This window comes from Schizosaccharomyces japonicus (genome assembly GCF_000149845.2).
Source record: "Schizosaccharomyces japonicus yFS275 unplaced genomic scaffold supercont5.3, whole genome shotgun sequence".
NCBI lineage: Eukaryota > Fungi > Ascomycota > Schizosaccharomycetes > Schizosaccharomycetales > Schizosaccharomycetaceae > Schizosaccharomyces > Schizosaccharomyces japonicus.
Window position 1 is genome coordinate 732500 of NW_011627862.1, and position 27581 is coordinate 760080.

Here is a 27581-nt window from a genome sequence, read left to right on the forward strand (position 1 = left end):
AACCAATGCTTGGGGCCGTCTTGTAGGCTGTTCATAGTAAGCGTAGGCTTTCGTGGACTACCCTTAGGTACCTATTGACGTTCGAGCTCAACGACGTAGTTTGACGGGTATAAACCAATACGTCCCGTAACCGGCTGAACCACCTGTCCCCTCCACCAGCCGTCTTCCTGCTTTGTAAGAATGCTGAGGACTTGTCCTGCCGTCATGTTTATTTCTGACGGTATTGTAGCTTGATAGCTATACAAGGCTCGAGCGTAACCTAGGACAGGTTCCTTTTCAGCAGCTGAGGCTGGCCGCGTTCGATGGGGAATAGAAGGTTGGGGATCGGAATGCACGGCTATTAAACCTCGATCGTCTCTATCACGGAGTTTCTGCTGTTGATGATACAATGGAGTGGGATCAAAAAAGTCATTATCGTCATCATCGTGAACATACTTGCGCGGGATTGGTTCACCTCGTCCAGCACCATTGACATTATGGTTTCGGTTGGTGGCCGGGATTCCAGAAGCATATGCAGGCGCTGATTCGTAGTGCGTTGCGTAGTTTTGACTTGGAAAAGATGATGAAAGTGGGTGAGCCCTAGTCACAGGCGGGGCTCGCACCGTGGACCTAGTCGAGGCAACAGTAGGAGCATTGTGTTGAGCCGAAGTGCTGAGAGGTTTGGCGCTTTGCAGAGCCGATTGTGTATCACGTGGAGCATACGCACCCTGGGTAGAGCCACGCGCAATTGATGGCTTAGCAGGTACTGGGCGAGTCTGCTCTGTCCGTGACGAAATCGGTTCTTCAAAAATTGGATCTCGCTTGAGACGATTTAAGATTTCGCCCAATCGCTTGTTGGTTTCTTCCACATCATTATAAGCAACATCTGAGGGGGAACGTGTCACGGTATCTCTAGAACCCGCAAACTCGCCGTGGTAGGTTGGTGAGAGGGCACCGGAAACATCCCTCCCTTGCCCAAGATGAGCGGAGGAAGGCTGCAACTGCGGGATGGAGTCTTCTTGACGAACGGTTCTGTCTCCAACACGACTAGATGCACGTCCATCTGCAGTTTGCTTAAAAAACGCGAACAAACTTGTTTCGTATAGTTGCATAGCGAACCGAATTTGCTCCACGATTGATCTTTGACTCGACTGTTTTGCTGCACCAAGCTGTGTAGAAACGAATTGATCCAAGTATTGAGCCATATCAGCATGTGATCGCCCGCAACGCTGCTCATTCTCAACAAGCCGTGCACAAGATCCGTGCAAAGCAGGGTCTTGATAACATTGAGACAGAGTCCGTGAAAGAGAAGTTAAACGCTCCGCATATTCCAGTTCAATTTGTATTCTTGTTTTCAAATGATTTTGCCATTCCTGAAGACAAGCCACACTCATTTTTCAAGTAACCACTGCGCTTTGTGAACAGTGTCAACAGCAAGCAGTATAGATGCTTTTAAATCGTTTCGAATTAATTCGTAACTGAGAATATTTTGACGTTTTGTATTTCCTTTTTTATATTTTTTTTACCAATGTTCGGTGAAGTGCAGGCTTCTAAACGATGTGTTAGCAAATCGCATATCGTCATCGAAAGTAAGCAGCAAGAATAGCTCTAAAGCATTCTTATCCCAAGCTTGTCGTCACTGCAACGACCGTTGAACGGACTTTCAACGAACCTTGAAAGTTTTTTTAATAAGAAAAAAAAACAAAAAACTGAAACAATTCACCACGACGGACAGTTTTAAGCTGCTGTTGTTCTACCGGTGTGGTGTTCTTCCTTCTCAGTGCACACAACACTATTTGGTGTGGAGGTAGGTGCTCGCACGGAAGAGGCCTGGCCGGAGAATGTGGAGTGGTAACGAAGGCGTTGACATGAAATAGGGCGGAACTCGGTGTAGGAGTAGTCAGTCATAGAAAACGATACTCAATCAAACACGACTGTCTGTAAATAAACGAACAGACAGAGGATGCGAAAAGTGTTATTGAAGTAAAACTCGCCGTACAAAATAGACGAATTTCAAACGATCCATTCAGTTTGTAGCTATAAAGCTTTAAACGCAAAATAGAACCAAATAAGACAATTTCCGCGTAAACTTTGCAACCATACACTGATGGCTAGTAGTCAGAAAGAGTTTTAAACTGAAGTGAATCAACAACGTTGATAAATGTTTCAATAGTGTGTCATCAAATAAAGGTTTGTAGATTTTGGAGGGAGGGAATTAAAGAAGAGAAAGGAATAAAGAGATAATAAAACGTTTGTGAACAAGAAAATCTGCTAATGCAGAATTTAGGAAAACAGAATTTGTAATTTCAAATAAATGCTCTCTCAATGTCCGGGAGAAAAGGAACAAGTGAACCAACATACGGGATATCACTCGTCCTTATAATATATGTAAAAAGGAATCTGTGAATAATTAAAACATAGGACCAAGATAGACTGAAAGGGGAAGAGAGCAGGAAGAACAGCCCTCCTATATAGTTAAGTCAGGTGTCTCAACGAAATCTGACATGTTCTTTGCACGATACTGTGTGTAAAAGTCGTCGAACTCTTGAACCACAAGAGCCCATTCAACAAGTGCACGACCTGTATACACAGAGAATCCCTTGGGAAGATTCATCTTATCCATTGGAGGATGCCCAACGATGTGATTGCTTGTGTATAAGTAACAGTTTGCTTGGTAAGGCAACTGAATTTGTGAGAAATGCTGAAGAAGCTCCTTGTACGACCTAGGAGACACCGTAAAATAACATGACGGAGTTGAACGGCAAGTCGTATAAATAAATTTATACATTGGTGGCTTTCGCAAAGGTTTGTCTGTGTCGGCAAAATCAAGTTCGTTTACCGTTGGTTTCGAAATACTATCTGTAATGTATCCGTTACCAGATATCATAGCTTCACCAGCACCCTGACTGGGAACCAAGGTACTGCGCAACAGAGACCAAGCACGTTTCACCGAAGAGGTTACACTCGTTGATACTGCATTCACACCAGCGTATAACTGTGGCAGCATGCTATCGCTCGGTCCCTCTGGGGTGACCTCTGAAGTAGGCTGATTAACTCGGCGACTCTGTCCTTTGTACAAAGCAATCACTAAACGTCTCGAGGGAGTTGGTGTGCATGGTAAAATAGATGGGGGTTGTCGTCCACTCGTTAGACAGTCTTCGCGATAACTTGTGTACTCTTCAAAGCAGAACTTCATTAAATGACGCAGTTGGAAAAGAACGTCTGCTTTCCACAGACATTCATCTTCCTCAATCTTCACTAGCCGCCAACACACAAATCGATGGAAGTATGCACGGACCATTGGCGACCAGTCCAAGAAAAGTCGAAAGAAAATCTTTGGACATAAAATCCACTCGATGGAGGCATACTTTGCATCCGCTTTGGAGAGAAGCGGCCAAACAGCAAATAAGAAGGTGATGATACGTACTGTTGGCAAAGTTTGACCACTCTCAATGTAGCGTTGGCATACCTCAATCCAAGGTTTAAACTTGAGTTGGTGACCGTAACTATTTAACACATGAAACCATGTTTCTGCCAAAGCACACATTGAAAAACAAGCGCGAACTTCATAGATATTGGCTTGTTTGGCGATGATTAGCAACACATGTTCCAGTGTATACAGCAATCTCAACTGTTGCTGCCGACAGCTGGTGGTCTGCTGAAGCAAACTCTGCAGTGAATCCTCCAAATGCCTTAAAGCATCTTGTGTGTCATTTAATCCACGCAAACGAGTAAAATCACTAGAGAGTCGGGAATTCACAGGAGGCGTATGAGGTCCTGGTCGCCGATGAAGATGGTCGGTGACAGAATGTCTGCGATGCTCAGGAGGTTGAATAGCCGTAACACAAATTGCGGCCAGGTGAGCATGAAAATGAAGGTAGCCAGGAAGACGATAAATCGTCTTTCCCGGAAGTTGGAACGGTACGCGAGATGCAACAAATGAATGATAGCAACCAAGAAAATGAAAGAACAATGAATGATGCTCAAAGGACCACGCCTTCAGCCACGCACGGGAAAACACAAGGGGCTTTCTGCCGTAACCGACATCAAAAGTAGGTATACAAAGTTCCGATGACTTAGTAAATATATCATCAGAAATATTGCGGAGATGTGCTGGAAAGCTCTGAAAAAGACTGTCCTCGTATTTCGAATCACTACTATTCAAACGAGACGCTTGTACGGGCTCGTACAGCTCATTTAGATACGAAGATTTGATTCTAAAAGCCTTTAACAAGACAGGAGCAAAGTCTTTCAGATTAAAAAAACATATCGTAACAATTCGAGCAAACCAACGATACATCCATGCAGGTGGATGCTTCCGTAACATTAAGCCATGTATGTAGGAAAGTGTGTCAAAGAGCACAAGTTGATACTCCAGATAGCTGGGAGACTCCGTATCCAGTTGGCGCCATTCAGGACGATCAGCGATACTAGCAATTGCTTCGATACAAGCGAGAATATCGCTCACGGGCATGGAAGCTGTTGCCGTCATTGGTATGCCTTCAAGCGTACGCAGAATTGTAACCCACCACTTGTACAACAAACCACGTTTGCGGTCAACATCGTGTCGTGGCATACTACGAGAAGCGTACTTCCGCAAGAAGGGCAATATGTTCCATCGTAATATATCACCCTTCTGATGTGTATTAGCACTGAAAAAGCGAGATAGGTTGTCACATAACGGCCGCCAGTCTTCACAAATCTCCACAACTGAAGATTTCTTCAAGGCCGGAACCAATTCTGGCAACAGAGGAGGAGGATCCTGCTTTCCGTTCACAGAAGTAGGCGATGAATTCTCACTGGAATCAGAGCCACTGTCAGAAGAGATGGACGATGGAGGTGACAAGGGGGGAGGAGAAGAAACGACTTCCAAAAGCTTCGTTTGCTCGACCTGCTCGTCCTTGGTGAACGTTGTGAGTTGAGCCACGGCCTTCATCGACACACTGTTACGAAATGACGACGATGTGATAATGCCTGTAGCATCAATTTGAACATGGACACTGGGATGACGCATTTTAGCAGTAGCAAATGTATGAGCAGGCTTACGGATTGCGCTTGCCGGGTCTGAAGGGGGTCCCATTATCGAGGAGATAATGTCCGTTCGAGAAGCAGTCGTAGTCATAATGTTGGAATGAGACTGATGCTCGGATGTTTAGAAAAGACAAATGAAAGACAAATAGTTTGAAAGAATGACTAGGTTTGATATAGAAAAGGCGAAAAGTAAAGATAATAAGAAAAAAACAAATGATATCCTTGAAGAAGCAAATGAATGAATGAATGAATGGGAAAAATTGAATCTCAGAACATGCTCAGGGTATAGAAAGCTCCAGGAAACCAAACACTAACAAAGATGCACCAGACTGGTAATAAACGTAGAGGGAAACTGTTTGATCAGTGTGTCAAGTACCGAAGAAGCAAGCAAACTGACCCAACGAACAAGAGCGGGGATCGCTAGATGTAGGACTAATTTTGTCTCCCAACAGAGGCTGAAGTGAGCGAATATAGAGGGTCCTTACAAACGGACAAATAAATAAAGAGCAGAAATGAAGGAATGCAAACTATGGTGCAATTCTCTCCTCGTTCTGTCGAGAGCAACAGACGGGTCCTGACTCTGCAATATATGCTGGTGACAGCTGGCTGGTAAATAAGAAAGTGTGGAAGAGTGTCCTCCCAGGTGCAACCGAGGAGAGGCTGTGAACTTTATTAGCCGTGGGTGTGATATCAGAGATTTAACTAATACAATGCAGATGTCGCATAGAATTGTACAAAGCCATTCATGTATAATTTACTGTGCGAAATGCTGTTTAAAACAGTTTTTTTGTTAAGGTTTTGAGTACTGGTATCAAGGTAGTAGCAATGCCAACACCAGAACGAATTCAGGCTCTATGCCCTTTACAACAACCATTAATACACTTCTCTTCTTTTTTTTCTGTAAATAACTCCTTGTATGATCCTAATCAATGCCAATTACGCTCTAGATGCTGTTTTTTTGGGTGAATTCGTCTCTAACTTAAATTTAGTTTTCCTTTCTTTCGTTCTGTTCATTCTGTGTTATTCCTGTGATTGTTGAATTTAAAGACCTCAAGTCTATTCACAGCTGGAATCTTTTCTTACACTTCTGTTGGTATGAAATTTCGATTAAATGACTCCTACTCTGGAAGATACTGGACCGTAAAGGATGTTCAATGGACGCCTCAGGATTTTGTGTCCTGGATCATGACGCTGGACATTGGTCTAAGCGACGAGGCGAAACTGTTAATGCCAAACGGCATGTCCTTAAACGAAACAATTTTGAACAACGACTCTGATGTAACCATTTATGGTTTGGATCAAATGTTGCTGAATTACATTCCTCCCAAAGACCTTCCGGAGATCCCTAATCCTGAAAACAAAGTGGACGAGCTGATGCAAAAGCTTGATGGCTCAGCCATGTCAATAGAGTCTTTGGACAAAGTACTTTCACGACGAAAGATGCTGGCTGAACGCGTTCTTGCGAGCTCTAAGGCTCACAAAGAGATGTTGCAAACCTTAAAGGAACACTTCCGTACTAGCGAAAGCTCTCGGGATGTTGCAATGAACTATTTGCGAAGACGTCAAAACGGCATGAAAGAGTTGCTGATCGTCTTCTACGAGCGACTGGAACGTTCGTCTGTCAGAGAGCTCTTGAATGAGTTTACAATGATGCCGAGCTACTCTCTACCTCTCACACCCGAAAAGTTGCTACAACCGACATGGCCAAAGCTCGACGAGTGGTTGTACAGTATTTCCGCACGCTATGCTGAAGCTCAGAAACGGGTTCAGTTGTGCATTTCTGCTGCGCAGTCTATCTCGCCCTTGCCTCCCCGCGAAGTTCCAGAGTTGAAGGAAGCCGACGAAGCGCTCGTGGAAATCGAGTTGTTGCTCAAGAAGATGAACAATGACATTGCACATGTGTCAAAATCCACTGCTGAAGAAAACTACACGGAACGTGTTTTCCGTCTTATAAGTACTCATGAACGCGAACACGATCCTGCTTTGATGAACAATCTAAAACAATTGCGCTCTAGTTTAGCGTCTCTTCAAGAAGCTCATGCCACTGTTTTGCGAGCTTCGAAACCTTTTTGGACTTCATTTTACAACGTTTCATTGAAATATGACGCGCTGTATGAATACTTACGACAAATCGCTGAGGAAGTTGATAAAAGCCGGGTACTTGCTTCACAATGTCAAAACTTGTATAATTTGTTTGCGGATATCATTATCGAAGCAGTTCGAAGGACAGAATGGCAAGTGTCGTATGACGGGCTTCATCCCTCTAATCATCGTTTTTCTCAAAACCAAGTTCAAGAAGTGGCTGCTCGGAAGGCTTGGACATCCCACTTCTCTACTCTGCTTTTTGACGTTAAGAAGTTGGAACACTTGCCTACGGTTACAAGAAGCAATGTGGCCGACTTTCTATTCCGTTTGCAGAGTGAACCGAAGTACCAGCTTGTGTCACAGCTATTAGGAACACGTCTCAATGCCCTCGTCCATGCCCCAGTAAAACAGATGGACCCCAGCAGTGAAGGCCTTTTACGAGAAAACTCGGCGCTGAACGAACGTATCACGGTTTATAAGGCTCGTTGTCGTAATTTAGAGGAAATATTACAACAACAAGCTCGCTGTTTAAGCACCAAAAGCTCTGGCAATCAGCTTTCTTCTCTTGAAAAGAGCAAGTCCCAGGGAACTGCACCCTTTTTTGAGGAATCACCCTCTCTAATCCCGATAAGCGTAATTCAACAGCTTTCCCGTGGTGGCTCCAATCCCCAGGAAAGCGCCCAAATCCAACAATTAAAGTCCGAAATTTCTAATCTGCAAACGCAGCTAGCACAGGCAAACTTGCGAATTGAAGAGCAAAACGGTGAACTAAAAAGTAAAAACATTCTGATCCAGGAATTGAATAAACGTAACCTTCTTTTATCTCAAGACAATCAGACCACGAACAGTTCTCTGCACTCTTTGAAATTGGAAGGTGTTGACAGCATTGATAAACCCGCTGATCTTGATTTCCAAAACAAAAGCAAGGCGACGTCCAGCGAACAGAAACGCTCTCATTTGCTCTCTCTGGATTCGATTTATTCTGCATTTGAAGGCAAGGTTGGTGATTTGCAACAGCTGCTGCACCAATTCCAAGATGAAATTAAGAGTGAGAAACACCAAAAAGAAATAGTCGAGTTGGCTAAGGACGTTGACGAAGTACAAAAGCTGAAAGGCGAAATCGAACACGCTCAACAAAACGAAGCAAAGGCGCAAAACGCTTTATCCAAGAAAATGGAACAATCCCAAGTTCTGAGCGAGAAACTCAGTGCGTTTGTCTCTGATTTCCGTCGACTTGACTGGGTTTTGCATCAGCGTCTTTCCGCTTCTGCCTTTGAAAGCGAAGAACTTGGCCATCTTCAAGACTTCAATACTCAATACGAATTAACAGCCGAGTTCAATGAAGCACAACGGAATACTGATTTATCGCACTGGATGGACAAGCCCAATCCCGAACTCTCCTTTCAAGAATTTGTCTCAAGAATGGAGTCTGTTAATATTAAAGATCTGCAAGAGTTCGCTCTGGCATCTATTTTACAAGTCCGCGTCCGTGAGTTGCATTGGAAGAAAGAACTACAATTCAGCCGAGATAAGGTTTACAAGACGATCCTCGATTCTCAGGAAAAAGTTTCGTTGCGGAATTTCAAGCAAGGGGATCTTGCACTGTTTCTGCCCACACGACGAGTTTCAAGTACTCGGAATGTTTGGGTAGCCTTCAACGTGAATTCACCCCATTACTATCTTCGCCCGCGACCAGAACACAAGTTAGAATCTAGAGATTGGCTACTTGCTCGTGTTGTCAATGTTGAGGAAAACATTGCTGATGGCTCTGCACAAAATCACTTCAAGCTTCCTCGCGGCACCACATGGCATTGGGTTGATGCTACTACTGAAAGAAAGTAATGAACTTACAATCGTTCAGACCACCTCTTAATATTCTTTTTAATTTTCTAGACAGCTTTTTTGCTACTAATACAGTCTTACCAAAGTGATGTGCAACGGAGCTTAGAGCAGAGTGATTGTAAAGCAGCGTTCAGTATCAATCATTGCGAGTACGATACAGCCAGTTGCTTCAGGGACTCACAGAGTTTGATCCCTTTTGTCGAAGTTACCGTAAAGTCATATAGCTCCTCCTACCAAATCCTCCTCTGTACCAACAAAACCACTTAACTATGAAATCTCTTAAACTTATTACTTTTGACGCATTTGGAACACTCATTCATCTAAAACAACCAGTTCCTCACACCTATACTGCTTTAAGCAAGAAGTACAATTTCCAGTTTAATGTGGAAGAAGTTGAAAAACTGTCATTACAAGGTAGTGTGAACATTGCTATTAAAATTCATACAACGGAAACTTACGACTCACCGTAATAGCATTCAAGCACAACGCAGAAAAGTATCCTAACCATGGTCATGCGAACGGTTTGTGTCCCCGGACTTGGTGGTCGGCGGTATGGAATAAGATGTTTTCGACCAAGGAGAGATAGATTTGCTAACCAAAATGCGTAGGTAATCCAAGAATCGTTCCCTGAAAAGATACCGGAAGCATTAGTGAGCGAGATCTGGCATTTTTTCGCAAGTAAGGAGGCGTACGATTTGCACCCAAACCTTAAAACATTCACGGATTACTGCAAACGCATTTTTCCGCTAGTCAAATTCGGTATCATTTCGAACACAGACGATCGTGTCAGACTAGTTCTTCGTGACCTCGGACTCGAAAATTTGTTTGAGGTAGAGACATATTCGTTTGATGCGAAGTGTGAAAAACCAAGCAAACAAATCTTCGAGCTCACACGTACGTATGCAGAGAAGCTGCTGGGATCAAGTATTGCACCAGAAGAGTGTTTGCATTTTGGTGATGACATAATTAAAGACGTGGAGGGAGCCAAGGCAGCTGGCTGGAACAGTTGTTACTGCGACATTTCCACAGATTTGTCCAGTGAACTCCAGAAACTGATTGCTGATCAGGAGTGAGTCAATGCTGTACGTGTCCTTATCGGTTCACCGCTAAAGACTTGTGCTGATTTCAGTAACGAACCTCAAAGGGAAAACATTAGATGATATGTTACAAAGCTGAGAACATCTGTTCTCGCAAACGATAAAGCAATCTTAGTGCCGTAATAACAATAATAATAATTCTGCCGCGCCTGGCAAAAATTCTTATTCCTTGGTGGTGATCATTGACGAAAACCACAGTTGCACAACAAGATACAAACAGCAACGAGAAAAAACCCGATCAAGTTCGATGTAATGAAAACCCCTTAAGGTCCCATTGATTAATTCCTGGGAGTGATTTGAGCGTGGGATGTTTGTTATATGACGCAGCCTTCACCTAACGCTTGCGGTGCAACATTGACCACCCCACATATATGGACGGAACGCCATCGTGAATACCCTTCAATTATACAAACCAGTCCATATGGAAAAAGACACAAGAGACCGAATTCGTGTCCCACCTTCAAGTTTTCTCGGCTTCAACACCGAATTTGCAAAAGAAAAGGCAAAGTTCTTGGAGGCGAGGAAACTGAAAGAACATAACAGCGCGGCGGGAAATCCAAACAGAAGCCTTAAAAGAATCCCATTGAAAAAAGACATTCCTGTAAGCCATCAAACCCAATCCAAAAAGCTCAAGCTGAAGCATGCTCCAGACGTAACGGAAGAGGAGCTGCGGAAGAGCAAAGAAGCACTGGAACACAAAGCAAAGCTGTACGACGACCTTGTTCGTCACGGCGGACCAAATGTCCATGAGGAGGAGCAGGGTGACACAGAAATGGGTGACTACTTAGTCGACTTCACGAAAAAATGGGCAGAAAGCAACGAGGGTGAGAACGAACAAATGGAAATCGTCGACGAGTTTGGCCGGACACGCAAGGTCTCTATCTTCGAAGCTGGTTCCACTCTGCTGGACCAAAGCGAAAAGTACAAGCCAGAACATGTCATTTATGGCGATTACATGCCCGAATTCCATATTCCCGAAGAAACGATGCGAGAGATTTGGTCGCACAAAGAAAAACTCGCCGAGCATTATGATGCGAGTAAGGAAGTTCGTTCAAAAGGCGTTGGATTCTACCAATTCTCCCTCGATGAAATGGAGCGCCAGAAACAATTCGAGTCGCTCGCTGAGCTGCGTCAACAAACGATCCAGGTGCAAGAGATGCCGAGAACAGACACGTTTTACTATTACATGAGGCATTTGGAAGAACGAAAAGAGCGACTGCGGCAGGAATACAATCGACGTATTGGAGAGAATTGGTTGGACACGACAGCAATCCTGCCGTAAGCCAGATAAAAAAAGAGACGAATCAATTATAACGAGGCATCAAAATTAGTTTGTATGCAGCTTTTTCTGTTTAGTAAACCAAAACGGAAACACGTGCTGTAGCAAACGATAAAAACAGACAGTCAAATCGATACCAATGGCGGTGATTGTTGGAAGTAGCATAAATAAGGCGTTTGACACAGCAAACGCCATGAATATTTGAACGAGCGTATGCAGGATTGTAGAGATATCCATATTTGTGGTTTGTTTGCGTGTTGTTTTAGCGAGTAACGTAAGAGTACGTCGGATGTACGCGTGCTGCTACGCCCTCTCAGGGCTCGTCGAACGAAGCAGAAGGCAAAAAGTGGAGTACGAAGAGAATAAAAATCTCCTGGTAGCAGCAGCACCAGTATATACTATTATTACTCAATAGCACACCAGCACGCAAGGGAGAAGACCACTTTGTCCTATGTTGCTGTCTTAGCCCGTGGCATCAGTGCTTGCGGTTTTAATGAAACATACGCTAGCTGATAACAGAGTATTAATTTGAACCTAAAAAACAAGAATTCAACTACTCAATCCTCCGTTATAAGAATCATGAAGTTGTTGGCGGAAGGGAGAAACAATTGGGACGAGCTTAAATTATTTATACAACGCAACGCGTCGCGTCGGTGCTGGACGTGTCGCGAATTTCATTTCGCAAAATGAGGCAAAGACATCCGTTCACGTTTCATTGGGCTAGTGGGAAAGTTGGGGAAGTAGTGCTACATACCACTGAACCTCGCTACCGGAATCTCCCGGAGGACTTTTGGATGGCTGATTGGCAAGGAGCCTCGTTTCTACCGTGTAGAACAGAAACGAGTAGCGTGAGGAGAAAACAATGAACTCCAGATAAATATGTTGCATATAATCTATGAATGATTAGATATGATTCTAAGGAACCGTTTGCGAAAGTTTGCGCTGTATAATAAAATAAAGCGTGTTTTTATAAATGCTTAAGGTCGCGTCCCCCAGTGCGTGCACCCTGCTTCCTTTACCAAAACACATCGCTACTCGTGTATTTTGCATTTTGATTTGTAATAACCTGGTGTTTTTTAATTCGTGAATCTTTTTGATATTTTAAAATACACGCTGTAATCTTATGAACATGTCTACGACTCTGAACAGAAAAAACATTGGTATCAAGGGAATTTCCATTTACGTCCCAAACCAATACGTTGAGCAAGCAGCTCTGGAAAAACATGACGGTATTCCTGCCGGTAAGTATACCATTGGCTTGGGTCTCACGAAGATGTCGTTTGTGGACGACCGTGAGGACATTTACTCATTCGCATTGACCGCGCTTTCTACGCTCATAAAAAAGTACAACGTGGATGTGAACGCCATTGGCCGCTTGGAGATGGGTACTGAAACGATTATCGACAAGTCGAAGTCTGTCAAGAGTGTTTTGATGCAACTTATGGGCGACAACCACAATGTCGAAGGTATCGACTGCGTGAACGCCTGCTACGGTGGTGTGAACGCTTTGTTCAACACGATTGACTGGATCGAGTCTTCTGCCTGGGATGGTCGTGACGGTATCGTCGTCGCTGGTGACATTGCTCTTTACGCCAAGGGTAACGCTCGTCCTACTGGTGGCGCCGGCTGCGTTGCTATGCTTGTTGGCCCTGATGCTCCCATTGTTTTCGAGCCTGGTATGCGTGGATCTTACATGCAACACGCCTACGACTTCTACAAGCCTGATCTTACCAGTGAGTACCCCTATGTGGATGGCCACTTCTCCCTCCAATGCTACATTAAGGCTTTGGATGGCGCTTACCAAGCCTACAACAAGCGTGAGCAAACCTTGACTGGCAAGAAGCCTACCGGTCTTGGTATTGACCGTTTCGACTACTGTATTTTCCATGCTCCCACCTGCAAGCAAGTTCAAAAGGCTTATGCCCGTCTTATGTACACGGACTTTGCCGAGGACCCCAAGAACCCTGAGTTCGACCCCGTGCGTGAAATGATTGAGTCTCAGACTTACGAGCAGTCCTTGACTGACAAGCCCCTCGAGAAGGCTTTGATGGCTGTTAGCAAGGAGCGCTACAACAAGCGTGTTCTTGCTAGCATCTATGCTCCCACTAACTGTGGTAACATGTATACTGGCAGTGTTTTCTCGTGCTTGTCTGCACTCCTTTCTCGCGTTCCCGCTGCTGACTTGAAGGGCAAGCGTGTTGGTGCTTACTCTTACGGTTCCGGTTTGGCCGCCTCTTTCTTCTCTTTCCGCGTTGAGGGTGACATTTCCTCCATCGCTGAGAAGCTGGACCTCGTCAATATCTTGGAGAACCGTCACGCTATGACGCCTGTGGAGTACGAGGAGTGCATTGAGCTCCGTCACAAGATCCACTTGAAGAAGAACATTGAGCCCGCCGGCAGTGTTGAGCGTCTTCGTTCTGGCACTTATTACCTCACCAAGGTCGACGACATGTTCCGTCGTGAGTATGCCGTTAAGCCTTAAATCAATTGCAAAAGCAACTAGCATATATATACATATGACGCAGTTTTACAGACTCAGTGAGCAGCAGTTTCATTCAATCTCCTCTTTCGAATCGCATTGCATTATGCAACTGCCGCAGACAGTATAACACCGCGGATAACACCCGCCTAAAGTTATTCATGCCTTACACGCGTTTTCCTAGGCTGCAACGCTAGTTGCAAAACACTAACCCTTGCCACTTTATTTTTCACGTACACCTAGACCCTTCGATCCTCTCCCTCACACAGCATTAAGCACTCATCCGATGTAATCAGAAAGTGTGTTGCCGGTTCCGCAACGTATTGTGTGCTATCGAATTGATGACCCCGAGTTTGACTCCCGTTCCATACCCCACAGATTGAGCAGAATTTCTGTGTAGAGACGGATACGCAAATAGGAAATGATGAACATACAGTATATCAGTTGAGCGGCTTAATAGCCCTTATGAAACGAGTGAAACGTGAAATTCAAGAACAATTGTTAAATGAACAGGGGAGTAAAAAATAAACGATGGTTCTAGTCAAACATCAAAACGTGTTTTCAGCTCTATGGCATCTTTGCTAACGTGCTTTCGACAGGTGAAACCGAACTGCTCTTAATTCTGACAAGATTTAAACGTGGTGTGCGAATTACAGAAGCCTTGGATTTTTTTTAAACTATTTCTCGGTCCGTCATCACTTTTCTTCCGCCTTCCTACGACTCCTGAAGCATGTAATCCTCACTCTCAACATTTCCCTGACACAGATTTGGAACAGACAACGGCGATTGGCATCACAATCAACTTGTGCTTTGGCGTGGTTGAGGTTTACGAGAACACAAGGCTTAATTGATTTATGCGAAACTTTAAACTGTGACCGAACTTCTCTGTTTACGCTATTCCAATGTCTGTTGCGCAATACGATGCCGTTGGTCAGCGACAACCGAGGCTTGCAGGTTACCTGCCAGCCAAGCGGTTCTCCCTTAGCCACTCGTCCTTTGCCGCGCAACTATGGCTGAACTAGCTTAGGTTTGAGTGGAGCCTCGCCTAAACTCTAAACCTGTCGCCCTGGACACCTTCGCCGTGGAGCACGCTCCAGGGTTCATGTTGCCTAGGCAGTATGTCGCTTCCCTAACCCACCACCACTACACTGTAAACAAACGCTCAACCCGAACGTTGTAGGCCGTGTAGCTTCGAATTTGGTCTCTGCACTAAATGAATAGTTCGGTGTTACATTCAGAAGGTGCAGCTACTGCCAATGGAAAGAGTGCGGCAATGTCTTCGTCGTCCGTCGCTCGTGGTAATTTGATTCCTACAAACACGACGTCTGGACGTGTTCGACTCCAAAAAAAGGCATCGATGGCAGCAAAAAGCGGGTCTCGGTGGATGGACCACGAACGTGAGAACTTACAAGCATATGATTATTTGTGTCGTATTGGTGAAGCAAAGCAATGGCTAGAGGAATGTCTGCAAGAGGATCTGGGAGTTACAACTGATTTTGAAAAATCGCTGAGGAATGGAATTGTTTTGGCTCAGCTTGCCCAGCATTTTGCTCCAGAATTTGTTCCCCGGATATTTACAGCAAAAAAACTACAATTCAGACATTCAGATAACATTAATTGTTTTTTACGATTCGCGAAGGCGTTAGGCCTGCCAGAAAATTACTCGTTCGAACTTACAGACTTGTACGAGGGGAAAAATATTCCCAAAGTCATTTACTGCATCCATGCTTTATCGTTTCTTCTTTTCAATGAAGGCAAAGCACCGTCACTACACAACCTTGAGGGTCAATTGTCCTTTACAGACGAAGAAGTGACTGCAATGCAACGGTATCTTGACCAAACAGGCACTGCATTGCCCAATTTTACTGCTCTTAGCAACGAGCTTGTTACAAAGAAGCATTTGAACAGCAACCCTCCTTCACCTTACAAATCACCCGTTCATGTTCATGCACATACACGATCCATTGATGTGTCTTCGGGGCGGTCTCGTGCCTCGTCACTTGTCTCTAGTTCCGACGAAATGCTTTTAACACCACTTACGTCTCCAAGAAGTTCTCCCCATCGACGTAGTCGTTCCGAATTCCCTCCTCCTTCCTTCACCTCACCCTCCCGTTCCTCTTCAAACAGTCTTCACTCACTTGCGAAGACCATATCTTTCGAAGATCCCTACTTCCAATCTCACCGAGTCGGAAACCGTAGTGAACGCAGTTCACCTGTTCTTTCTCTACGGAGCACTTTCTCTTCACCGACCCGTCGTCGTGATGCCCTATTTTCACCCCGTCTTAGTGCTCGGGCCGTTGTTCCAGAGGAAATGCCAGTCGATGTTGAAACTGTCAAACTTTTCCAGGCAAGCTGTCGTGGTATGTTACATCGGCTCTCTATGGTAGATGTGTTACAAAACCTCACTGATCAAATTTCTTCTATCGAATCAGTTCAGGCCATTGCGCGTGGTTGGATAGCACGTAAAAACTACGAGCTACGGCAGACGGCTTATGAAGAATTTCTGTCATGGATAATTGCTTTACAAAGTACTATTCGTGGCTCTCGTTTCCGTGAACAATTTAAAAAGCAAGTGCTTGAAGCAGAAGCATTATCAACCGTTCCTCACATCCAAGCTTGTATCCGTGGTCAATTACTTCGGCTTCGGGTTCAACGACTTCATGAACGCTTGGATGAAACAACCTCGTCTATCATCACTGTTCAAACAGCCTCTCGGGCATATCTCTCACGGCATGCTACGGTGGATTTACTGGATAGACTTTACGAAAAAATTCCACAAATTACCATTCTTGAAAGTATCCTTCGCGGTAAACTGGTTCGACAACCATATCAAGATCTTCTTAAACAAATTGCCTCTTTTCCGACTGGCCTGCACACTCTCTGCCGTGGCTTTTTAGCACGAAAACGTTTTAATACACTATTGGATCAATTGCAAGAAAATGAAACTAATATCATACTTGTACAGTCTCTTGCTCGAGGAACTCTACAATCTACAGCATTCCTTGACTTCCTTCATAAGCTGAAACAGAAACAACCTATTTGGGTTCAAATACAAAGTTCTGTTCGTGGGCTCTTGTTGCGAAAACGCATTGATTACAAACTTTGTCAGCTTGATGAATGTTGTGATTCCGTTATTCAACTGCAGTCTCTCTCACGCGCCTACTTGGTTGAAAAACAATGTGCTGCAATACAAGCACATTTGCATTCATGCAAATCAAGTATCACTGGCATCCAGTCTGCCGTCAGAGCCATTTTAATTCGCGATGACATGAACTACTTGTGCCTCCAGCTCGAGGAGCAAATACCTGAAATTATATTCCTTCAGTCTTCCATTCGCGGCTTGTTTGCGCGTCAATCTTATGACCGTAAAATGCGTAGCTTTCGTGAAAACATGGAGAATCCTTTTCTTGCACAACCTATATTCCGTGGCCGTGATCAGGGACAAACGTACCGTGAGCTTGCGGAAGCTAAAAACCCAGCTGTTATGACTGTGAAGCGATTTGTACATATGTTGGATGATAATGACTTTGATTTTGAGGAGGATGTTGAAATTGAAAAGTATCGTCAAGCAATCGTAAAGCAGGTGCGGGAAAATGAACTCGTGGAGGAGCACATCAATCAACTTGATATCAAAATTGCTCTCCTCGTAAAGAATAAGATCAGTCTCGACGATGTCTTAAAGCACCACGTTAGTATGAAACATGGTCAGTTGCCAACCGATTTCGTTCAGGCAAATGCTAGCACAGTGAATTCTTTGACAAATTCTTCAAGAAAGTACATTGACTTATATCAGTGTTTACTGTACGCGTTACAAACAAACCCAGAATATCTTACCCGATACCTGGAAAGACTTCTTAATGTTCAGGATTCAGAATCTGCTCAAAAAGGGGCTATACACATTTGTCTCAAGATCTTCGGGTTTGGCTCTAACAGACGTGAGGAAATTTTGTTATTAAAGGCATTAGCCAGTTTCATAAACATGGAAGTTAGCAGGACAGTGTACATAGAAGATGTTGTGACTGAAAACTCATTTTGGGGTAGGATATTCGCTGGTTTTACTGCTAACGTTCGCGAACTTCGTTTATGGAAAATACTACTTGGTAAAATTCACAGACAAATCCTACAGAATGATGAATTGGATTTGGAAGTGAATCCCATTACCATTTTCCAAAAGCTACAAGGAAACGATTTTGAATTCAGTGATGCGAATCCCAAGCCAAGCGTTAGTGTGGCGATGAAGAATATTGAAGTTCGTAATCTCTATGTTTTCCGTTTGCGTGCCTTACGGAAATTATGTCAGGCATTTTTGGTTACGTTGGCGAAAAATATGGATGAAATCCCCTATCCACTTTGCTTCCTTTCGTCTATTTTGAAGCAAGCTCTTGAGAAACAATATCCGAAAGCCGAGCGTCACATCATACTGGGTGTTGTTGGCCAATTCATTTACTCGACTTACATTGCTAATGTGCTTGTTTCTCCGGACAATTATCGTTTAGTTGATGGTCCTATCACGGCTACGCAGCGAAATAACTTGACAGCCCTTTCCAGTATATTGCGCGAGATTTTCTCGCTCATACCGCGAACAGCTACTGAACTTGGGTTTTTCAGGCCTCTTGCAGAATTTATTCAAGTCTCAAAGCAAGACGTCGCTTTTTTGCTGGAACGGTTTGTTGATATTGCCGATCCGGAAACTTACTATGATTTCGATTGTTTTGAAGATTTGACAACAACGAGGAAGCCAATTCTTTACCTTAACAAGGATGACATTCTCACTGTCTACTCTATGGTAACGAAGTTTACGGATACTTTGGCTCCTTCTGAAGATGATCCACTACGTGAGATTGTCCGACAATTAGGACCTTTAAACCAACAGGACTCTGACTTCCTTAATCTTCGCAACGAAATTAAATTGGAGCTTAATCCTCGTTATTGTACTGTTGAAGACCCGGCTGCACAGGAGCGAGCCCTCGTGGTGCAAACGAAACGCTACATCTTGTTTATTATTCGTGTTCAAAATGGAACTTCACTGCTAAATATTCTTGTGAAGCCAGTTACTGATGACGATGAGGATGTTTGGCAAACTATTCTGGAAGAGGATATTACCAAACATGAGCGACGAGGAGAAAGCTTTGATGAGAGTTTAATTGATCTTTCATTTACGGAATTGAAATATGCAGCCTTACAGAACGTTGTACAATTAGAAGCTCTTGGTCTTGCTCGCCGCGAAAATCAATATCAGGACATCGTGAATTCTATTGCTCTCGATATTCGGACGAAATCTCGACGTCGTATACAACGTCAGCGAGAACTTGAAACAGCTCGTCAGACGCTGCATGGTTTAATTGAGAAACGCGAATACCTGGAATCTCAGCTGAAAAGCTACAATGAATACATTGAACAAGCTAAGGAAACTCTTCAGTCAAAGAAAGGCAAGAAAAAGTTATTGCCATTTTCAAAGCAGTATTTTCACATTCGCGATCTTCGCAAGTCTGGACAAGTTCCCAAGTTTGGTTCATTTAAGTATACGGCTATTAAGCTGTATGAAAGAGGAGTGCTCGTTTCTATGAGCAGCACTTTACAGCAGGACAAGTTGTATATAACGCTGTCTAGTGACGAAGTTGGCAAGTTTGTTTTGCAAGCTATTACTCAAAACGTTGTGATACCCAACGGTACAACTGAACTGAGCCTTGATGACCTGCTGGAGGCCCAGTACAACAAAGTCCTTACTCTTCTTGTCTTTAACGGAAGGGTAAAACTCAACACAAACATGCTTCTGCAACTCATCTTCTCAAAATTTTACGCATAATGTTTGGTTATTTTCGTTTTTAATTCTTCATGTCTTTTACGTTTTACGTGAACGTTTTTGTTTCTGCTTTAGAGACACGTTTTGTCTCGTTTTTTTTTCAACCCATCGTTTTCTCATATTGCAGCACATGGAACTTTGTTTGAAACAGACTGGTTATTTGTTTCAATCACATTACAGTTCATGTTGTTTGCTTTTATTCCCTAAATGTGAGTCGAATTCCTATTTTATATCCCCTTAACACATCTCGTTTTTCCCGTTCTTTTTAAGCCTTACAGTGCATATATCTAATATCATATAATATGAAATGAAATTGATTGCTGGATAGGAGGACTTTGTCAAAAGTATCTCTTATATGAAATATTATTATGAATACTGAACTATAAAAATAAATGTTCTCGTATAACCCGTGCGACGATTTTTCCATGACAATGACCAAGACACATTACGCTAAACAAGTACTTTTGTAAGAATGCTTTAAGTAATGTACTATAAACGACTTCTAAAACTGTACTTTTGTTCCTATAACACCTTCCTTCCTTTACATGTTTCAGCTCTTATACTTCTGTACCGTACTATTCCCGCTCAAATCCTCTTTCTACCTCACCACCACAACTACTACCACCACCGACTCTATACTTTGCTTTCAGGTATTGCCACTCACCACCACGCGTCCTCATATAGGACCACGCTCGTAGTTGCAGGACCTGTCAACCACCTTTAATGGCATTTCTACCGCCAGGACCCCCTCCACCTCGTCCTCCGGGGTATGAACCACCTGGGGCTCCTCCTCCTCCTCCTCCTCCTGAGGATACGAGCGAGGAAAAGCCTTCAAAGTTCGCAAAAAACGCGTCGACTGACAAAGTTATTCAAGAACGCGTCCGAAAATGGCGAACCATGCAAAAATTGAAATATGGACCTAAACGAAAGCAGGGATATGTTCAGACAGAAAAGGCACCGCTTCCTCCGGAGCATTTACGTAAAATTATGAAAGACAGAGGTGATATGTCATCAAAAAAATATCGTTCTGACAAACGGTCGTACTTGGGTGCTTTAAAATACTTGCCACATGCAATCTTAAAACTGCTGGAGAACATTCCTATGCCTTGGGAAGAATACCGTGAAGTTCCAGTTCTCTATCATGTTACAGGCGCTATTACTTTTGTTAACGAGGTTCCTCGGGTTATTGAACCTCAATACATTGCACAGTGGGGAACCATGTGGGTTATGATGCGTCGTGAAAAGCGTGACCGTAAGAACTTTAAGCGTCTTCGGTTTCCTCCCTTCGATGATGAAGAACCACCTTTTTCTATAGACCAGCTTCTTGATTTAGAACCATTGGAAGCAATTCGTATGGATCTAGACGAAGAAGATGATGCCCCGGTTTACGATTGGTTTTACGATCATCGTGCGCTCGAGGGAACTCGTCACATAAATGGATCGACATACAAACGATGGAAGCTGAATCTTCCACAGATGGCCAACTTACATAGACTTGCGTATCAATTGCTTAGTGATTTACGGGATAACAATTACTTTTATCTGTTTAACGACAAAAGTTTTTTTACAGCCAAAGCTTTGAATGTTGCTATTCCCGGAGGCCCCAAGTTTGAACCTCTTTACAAGGATGAAGCTCCCGAGTCAGAAGATTGGGATGAGTTCAACGACATCTACAAACTTATTATTCGTTATCCTCTTCGTACCGAATATCGTGTTGCATTCCCCTACCTCTATAATTCCCGAGTCCGCAGCGTACGCGTCAGTGAATATCACCAACCTCCAAACGTTTTTGTGCCTCCTGAGGATCCAGATTTGCCTGCATTTTTTTGGGATCCGTTAATCAACCCTATTACCTCTCGGCAGTTGGACACATTTGTGTTAGAAAAATCACACGAGGATGATGTATTTGATGAGGGTGATGATTTTGAGGTTCCCTTCGACCCATTTTTTAACGATGAAGAACTGGAAACTGAAGATACGGTTAGTGCATTGACATTATGGTGGGCACCGCATCCATTTAATAAGCGCTCTGGACAGACAAAGCGTGCTCAAGATGTTCCTTTAGTTAAACATTGGTATTTGGAGCATTGCCCTCCTAACCAACCTGTGAAGGTTCGTGTGTCTTATCAGAAATTATTGAAAACACATGTGCTTAACTCCCTTCATACACCATATCCAAAATCTCATACGAACCGGAGCTTGTTCCGTCAATTAAAGAACACAAAATTTTTTCAGACCACAACGATTGACTGGGTTGAGGCCGGTCTGCAAGTTTGTCGGCAAGGCTACAACATGTTACAGCTTCTTATTCACCGGAAAGGTTTAACGTACTTGCATTTGGATTATAATTGCAATCTGAAACCTACAAAAACCCTTACTACGAAAGAGCGTAAAAAATCGCGATTTGGTAATGCATTCCATCTAATGCGTGAAATTTTACGGCTCACAAAGCTCATTGTGGATTCGCACGTTCAATATCGTTTAGGTAATATTGATGCTTATCAACTTGCTGATGGTCTTCACTACATATTCAATCATGTTGGTCAACTCACTGGCATGTATAGATACAAATACCGCCTTATGAGACAGATTCGTGCTTGTAAGGACCTGAAGCATCTTATTTACTACAGATTTAACACGGGACCCGTAGGCAAAGGTCCCGGATGTGGTTTCTGGGCGCCTAGTTGGCGTGTCTGGCTGTTCTTTTTAAGAGGTATTGTACCTCTCTTGGAGAGATGGCTTGGTAATCTTTTGGCTCGACAATTCGAGGGTCGTCATTCTACTGGAATTGCTAAACGTGTAACAAAACAGCGAGTTGACTCGCACCAGGATCTAGAATTGCGTGCTGCTGTTCTGAATGACATTTTGGATATGATTCCTGAAGGAATTCGTCAAGGCAAAAGCAAAACAATTTTACAACATCTTAGTGAAGCTTGGAGATGTTGGAAGGCGAATATTCCCTGGCGTGTCCCTGGTCTTCCTGCACCCATTGAAAATATGATTTTGCGCTATGTTAAGGCAAAAGCTGACTGGTGGATTTCGGTTGCGCATTTCAATCGTGAACGTATTCGCCGTGGAGCAACTGTTGATAAAACTGTTGCGAAAAAGAATTTAGGTCGTTTGACTCGTCTCTGGCTTAAAGCTGAGCAAGAACGTCAGCACAATTATCTCAAAGATGGACCTTATGTAACGTCTGATGAGGCAGTTGCCATTTATACGAGTGTTGTTCATTGGCTTGAAAGTCGAAAATTCCAACCTATTCCATTTCCACCTTTGTCCTATAAGCATGACACAAAGCTATTGGTCCTTGCCCTTGAACGTTTGAAAGAAGCTTACTCTGTGAAGGGTAGGTTGAACCAGTCGCAGAGGGAAGAATTGGCTTTGATTGAGCAGGCATATGATAATCCTCATGAAATGCTTTCTCAAATCAAGAGACGACTTTTGACAATGCGCACGTTCAAGGAAGTTGGTATCGAGTTTATGGATATGTACTCACATCTTGTACCTGTTTACTCAGTCGATCCGATGGAAAAGATTTGTGATGCTTACCTGGATCAATATCTTTGGTTTGAAGCTGATCGCAGACACTTGTTCCCCTCTTGGATTAAGCCGTCTGATACAGAACCCCCTCCATTGCTTGTGTATAAGTGGTGTCAAGGTGTTAATAATCTGCAGGATGTTTGGGAAACGTCTGAAGGAGAGTGTAATGTTCTTTTGGAGACTCAATTTTCCAAGGCATTCGAAAAGGTTGATCTTACATTACTAAATCGTTTACTTTCTCTGCTTATGGATACTAATCTTGCCTCTTACTGCACAGCAAAGAACAATGTTGTTCTTTCCTACAAAGACATGTCTCATACAAACTCCTATGGTTTGGTTCGCGGTCTGCAGTTTTCCAGTTTTGTTTGGCAGTTTTATGGTCTTGTACTGGATATTCTCGTCTTGGGACTTCAACGTGCTAGTGAAATAGCTGGTCCTCCTGAAGCACCCAACGAGTTCCTTCAGTTTAAGAATAAAGAAACGGAAACGAAACATCCTATTCGTTTGTATACTCGCTATATTGACAAGCTCTATATAATGTTTCGGTTTACCGCTGATGAGGCTCGCACATTGATCCAGCGTTATCTTAACGAGAATCCCGATCCTACGAACAGCAACATTGTTAATTACTCTAAAGGTAAGAAGAACTGTTGGCCTCGGGATGCTCGTATGCGGTTGATGAAGCATGATGTAAATCTTGGAAGAGCAGTGTTCTGGGAAATCCGTAATAGATTGCCACGATCATTGACTACTTTAGAGTGGGATGACACTTTTCCTAGTGTTTACAGCAAAGATAATCCTAATTTGCTGTTCTCTATGGCTGGTTTTGAAGTTCGGATCCTTCCTAAGATTCGTCAGAATGAGGAATTTTCTCTCAAGGACGGCGTTTGGAATCTTTCCAACAATGTTACGAAAGAACGAACTGCACAGGCGTTTGTTCGTGTCACTGAAGATGAAATTCAAAGGTTTAACAATCGTATCAGACAGATTCTGTTGTCTTCTGGTTCCACTACTTTTACTAAAATTGCTAACAAATGGAATACTGCTCTCATTGCATTGATGACCTATTTTAGAGAAGCTGCAATTTCAACGCCCGAGTTGCTCGATTTATTGGTAAAATGTGAGTCGAAAATCCAAACTAGGGTTAAGATTTCACTTAACTCCAAAATGCCCAGTCGTTTCCCTCCAGCTGTGTTTTATTCACCTAAGGAATTAGGTGGCTTGGGAATGTTGTCAATGGGCCATATCCTTATTCCTCAGTCTGATCTTCGCTGGTCAAAGCAGACTGATACAGGTATCACCCATTTCCGCAGTGGTATGACTACGAATGGAGAGCATTTAATTCCTAACCTCTATCGCTACATCCAGCCTTGGGAGTCAGAGTTTGTTGATTCACAACGTGTGTGGGCAGAGTATGCAATGAAGAGACAAGAGGCACTGCAACAAAATCGTCGTTTAACTTTGGAAGACTTGGAAGATTCTTGGGATAGAGGTATTCCAAGAATTAATACGTTGTTCCAAAAAGATCGCCATACTCTTGCGTACGATAAGGGTTGGCGTATTCGGACAGAATTTAAACAATATCAATTGTTAAAGAACAACCCTTTCTGGTGGACAAGTCAGCGACATGACGGTAAGTTGTGGCAGTTAAACAATTACCGTGTTGATGTTATTCAGGCACTTGGAGGTGTTGAAGGCATTCTTGAACATACAATGTTTAAGGCTACTGGATTCCCTTCGTGGGAGGGTTTGTTTTGGGAAAAGGCTTCTGGTTTCGAAGAATCCATGAAATTCAAAAAACTTACTAATGCTCAACGTTCTGGTCTTAACCAAATTCCTAACAGAAGATTTACACTCTGGTGGAGTCCCACTATTAACCGTGCTAATGTGTATGTTGGTTTTCAAGTTCAGCTTGATTTAACAGGTATCATGATGCACGGTAAAATTCCCACACTAAAAATCTCTCTGATTCAAATTTTCAGATCACATTTGTGGCAGAAAATTCACGAATCTGTCGTATGGGATTTGTGTCAGGTTTTCGATCAGGAACTGGAGTCTTTGCAAATTGAAACTGTCCAGAAGGAAACTATCCATCCCAGAAAAAGTTACAAAATGAACAGTTCTTGTGCTGATATCCTTCTTTTTGCTGCGTATAAATGGAACGTGTCTCGTCCGTCCCTCCTCAATGATAATCGTGATGTTTTAGACGGAACAACCTCCAATAAATATTGGGTCGATGTTCAGCTACGTTTTGGAGATTATGATTCTCACGATATTGAACGCTATACTCGTGCTAAATTCCTTGACTATACTACGGATTCCCAGAGTATGTACCCCTCTCCTACCGGTGTACTTATTGGAATCGATCTTTGTTACAATATGCACAGTGCTTATGGCAATTGGATACCGGGAATGAAGCCTCTTATCCAACAGAGTATGAACAAGGTTATGAAGGCTAATCCTGCACTATACGTTTTGCGCGAACGTATCCGTAAGGGTTTGCAACTCTATGCATCAGAACCTCAAGAACAATATCTGTCATCATCAAATTATGCTGAGCTATTCAGTAATCAAATACAACTTTTTGTTGATGATACGAATGTGTATCGTGTAACGATTCACAAAACCTTTGAGGGTAACTTGACGACAAAACCTATTAACGGTGCTATCTTTATTTTTAATCCCAGAACGGGACAGTTATTCCTTAAGATTATTCATACTTCTGTCTGGGCTGGTCAAAAGCGTTTGGGTCAGTTGGCTAAATGGAAGACAGCTGAGGAAGTTGCTGCCTTGATTCGTTCGCTCCCTGTAGAAGAGCAACCAAGACAAATTATTGTTACGAGAAAGGGTATGTTGGATCCATTGGAGGTTCATTTGCTCGATTTCCCCAACATTACTATTAAAGGAAGTGAACTTCAACTCCCCTTCCAAGCCATTATTAAGTTAGAACGGATAAACGATCTGATTCTCCGGGCCACCGAACCTCAAATGGTTTTGTTCAACCTATATGACGATTGGCTTCAATCAATTTCCTCGTATACTGCGTTTTCACGTCTTATTTTGATCTTGAGAGCATTAAACGTTAATACCGAAAAAACGAAACTAATTCTTCGTCCGGATAAAACTGTCACAACAAAAGAGCATCACATATGGCCAAGCTTGGATGACCAACAATGGTTGGATGTTGAACCTCAACTGCGTGATCTAATTCTCGCTGATTATGCAAAGAAAAATAATGTAAATGTTGCAAGTCTCACAAATTCTGAAGTACGTGACATTATTTTGGGTATGGCTATTACCGCGCCTTCGCTGCAACGTCAGCAAATTGCTGAAATCGAAAAACAGGGACGTGATTCAGCTCAAGTCACGGCTACCACAACTAAAACTACCAATGTTCACGGAGAGGAATTGGTTGTTACTACAACTTCTGCTTACGAAAATGAACGGTTTAGCAGCAAAACGGAGTGGAGAAATAGAGCAATCTCCGCATCTACTCTCCATCTTCGTACCAAGAATGTCTATGTCAATTCGGATAACATCAGTGATGATTCCAAGTTCACATACATCTTGCCAAAAAATATTCTTCGAAAATTTGTTGTCATTAGTGATTTGAGAACTCAAATTGCTGGATTTTTGTATGGCCGCAGCCCGCCAGACAATGACAGCATTAAGGAGGTTCAGTGCATTGCTCTTGTTCCTCAACTTGGAAGTATAAAGAATGTTCAGCTTCCTACAAAATTACCTCATGAAATTGGTGCACCTATCGTTGATGGACTTGAACCCTTGGGTTGGATTCATACCCAAAATATGGAATTACCTTACTTGTCTTCAGCTGATGTTACCACTCAGGCAAAATACATGACTGATCATCCGGAATGGGGAGATAAGGCAATAACTCTAACAGTTAGCTTTATCCCTGGTTCCATATCCTTGGCCGCGTATGGTTTACGGCCTGAGGGTATTGATTGGGGTAGTAAAAACATGGATATCAACAGTGATGAAGCTATTGGGTACGATCCTAAAATGATAAAGAAGTGTCAGCTTTTGCTTTCGGATCGGATTACGGGTTTCTTCCTTACGCCGGAGGAAGATGTTTGGAATTATAATTTCAACGGTGCTAGCTTCAGTGCTAACATGACTTATGCAATGAAGCTTGATGTTCCTTTACCGTTTTTCGCATTGGATCACAGACCTACTCATGTTATCAACTACACAGAGCTTGAAGCTAATGAGCACTATGAAGAAGATAGACCTGATGCGTTTGCATAGGTTCTGGTTATGACTGTCAACGTTTAAAAAGTTGTGAATTATCTTTGATTGTACAGATGTTTGGACGTAAATCTATTATTAGGTAGTAACGAGTTTTGTCAAACATAAATCAGAAGGGCAGTTAGGGGACGACGGATAGAACAAGGACTTAACGGAAGATGAAATGAGACGGGTTTA

The 27581-nt window shown here is 43.1% G+C and overlaps 8 protein-coding genes across 8 annotated transcripts; 6 read left to right on the top strand and 2 right to left on the bottom strand.

The window, feature by feature from the left end:
- Positions 1-71: 71 nt before the first annotated feature.
- Positions 72-1373, bottom strand: SJAG_04505 (src y domain-containing protein; the record flags this gene model as incomplete). Its single annotated transcript, XM_002175564.1, has 1 exon — positions 72-1373. One exon carries the CDS (start codon positions 1371-1373, stop codon positions 72-74), a length of 1302 nt encoding a protein of 433 aa, XP_002175600.1.
- Positions 1374-2446: 1073 nt separating this feature from the next.
- SJAG_04503 (fungal family protein) lies at positions 2447-5101 on the bottom strand (the record flags this gene model as incomplete). Its single annotated transcript, XM_002175563.1, has 1 exon — positions 2447-5101. The coding sequence occupies one exon, from the start codon at positions 5099-5101 to the stop codon at positions 2447-2449; it is 2655 nt and encodes an 884-aa protein (XP_002175599.1).
- A 731-nt stretch (positions 5102-5832) lies between these two features.
- On the top strand, positions 5833-9159 carry SJAG_04502 (Taz1 interacting factor 1). Its single transcript, XM_002175562.2, has 2 exons — positions 5833-5924; positions 6000-9159. Exon 2 carries the CDS (start codon positions 6106-6108, stop codon positions 8935-8937), a length of 2832 nt encoding a protein of 943 aa, XP_002175598.1. The 5' UTR covers positions 5833-5924; positions 6000-6105; the 3' UTR covers positions 8938-9159.
- SJAG_04501 (hydrolase) lies at positions 9096-10241 on the top strand. The gene is made up of 3 exons (XM_002175561.2): positions 9096-9351; positions 9411-9487; positions 9546-10241. Exons 1-3 carry the CDS (start codon positions 9207-9209, stop codon positions 10008-10010), a joined length of 687 nt encoding a protein of 228 aa, XP_002175597.1. The 5' UTR covers positions 9096-9206; the 3' UTR covers positions 10011-10241.
- On the top strand, positions 10188-11503 carry SJAG_04500 (fungal protein). The gene has a single exon (XM_002175560.2). The coding sequence runs from the start codon at positions 10456-10458 to the stop codon at positions 11314-11316; it is 861 nt and encodes a 286-aa protein (XP_002175596.1). The 5' UTR covers positions 10188-10455; the 3' UTR covers positions 11317-11503.
- A 761-nt stretch (positions 11504-12264) lies between these two features.
- SJAG_04499 (3-hydroxy-3-methylglutaryl-CoA synthase) lies at positions 12265-14276 on the top strand. The gene has a single exon (XM_002175559.2). The coding sequence runs from the start codon at positions 12437-12439 to the stop codon at positions 13793-13795; it is 1359 nt and encodes a 452-aa protein (XP_002175595.2). The 5' UTR covers positions 12265-12436; the 3' UTR covers positions 13796-14276.
- A 594-nt stretch (positions 14277-14870) lies between these two features.
- On the top strand, positions 14871-20035 carry SJAG_04498 (hypothetical protein). The gene has a single exon (XM_002175558.2). The coding sequence runs from the start codon at positions 15006-15008 to the stop codon at positions 19596-19598; it is 4593 nt and encodes a 1530-aa protein (XP_002175594.1). The 5' UTR covers positions 14871-15005; the 3' UTR covers positions 19599-20035.
- Positions 20036-20151: 116 nt separating this feature from the next.
- SJAG_04497 (U5 snRNP complex subunit Spp42) lies at positions 20152-27519 on the top strand. Its single transcript, XM_002175557.2, has one exon. It carries the CDS (start codon positions 20319-20321, stop codon positions 27402-27404), a length of 7086 nt encoding a protein of 2361 aa, XP_002175593.1. The 5' UTR covers positions 20152-20318; the 3' UTR covers positions 27405-27519.
- The last annotated feature ends 62 nt before the right edge of the window (positions 27520-27581 follow it).

What these genes read in the sequence shown, in the direction of transcription:
- SJAG_04498 (XM_002175558.2), top strand. Translation starts at nt 15,006, where the DNA reads ATGAATAGTTCGGTGTTACATTCAGAAGGTGCAGCTACTGCCAATGGA.
- SJAG_04502 (XM_002175562.2), top strand. Translation starts at nt 6,106, where the DNA reads ATGAAATTTCGATTAAATGACTCCTACTCTGGAAGATACTGGACCGTA.
- SJAG_04497 (XM_002175557.2), top strand. Translation starts at nt 20,319, where the DNA reads ATGGCATTTCTACCGCCAGGACCCCCTCCACCTCGTCCTCCGGGGTAT.
- SJAG_04501 (XM_002175561.2), top strand. Translation starts at nt 9,207, where the DNA reads ATGAAATCTCTTAAACTTATTACTTTTGACGCATTTGGAACACTCATT. An exon ending in TGAAAAACTGTCATTACAAG is followed by an intron (nt 9,352 to 9,410) that starts GTAGTGTGAACA and finishes TCACCGTAATAG; the next exon opens with CATTCAAGCACAACGCAGAA. An exon ending in CCCGGACTTGGTGGTCGGCG is followed by an intron (nt 9,488 to 9,545) that starts GTATGGAATAAG and finishes CAAAATGCGTAG; the next exon opens with GTAATCCAAGAATCGTTCCC.
- SJAG_04499 (XM_002175559.2), top strand. Translation starts at nt 12,437, where the DNA reads ATGAACATGTCTACGACTCTGAACAGAAAAAACATTGGTATCAAGGGA.
- SJAG_04500 (XM_002175560.2), top strand. Translation starts at nt 10,456, where the DNA reads ATGGAAAAAGACACAAGAGACCGAATTCGTGTCCCACCTTCAAGTTTT.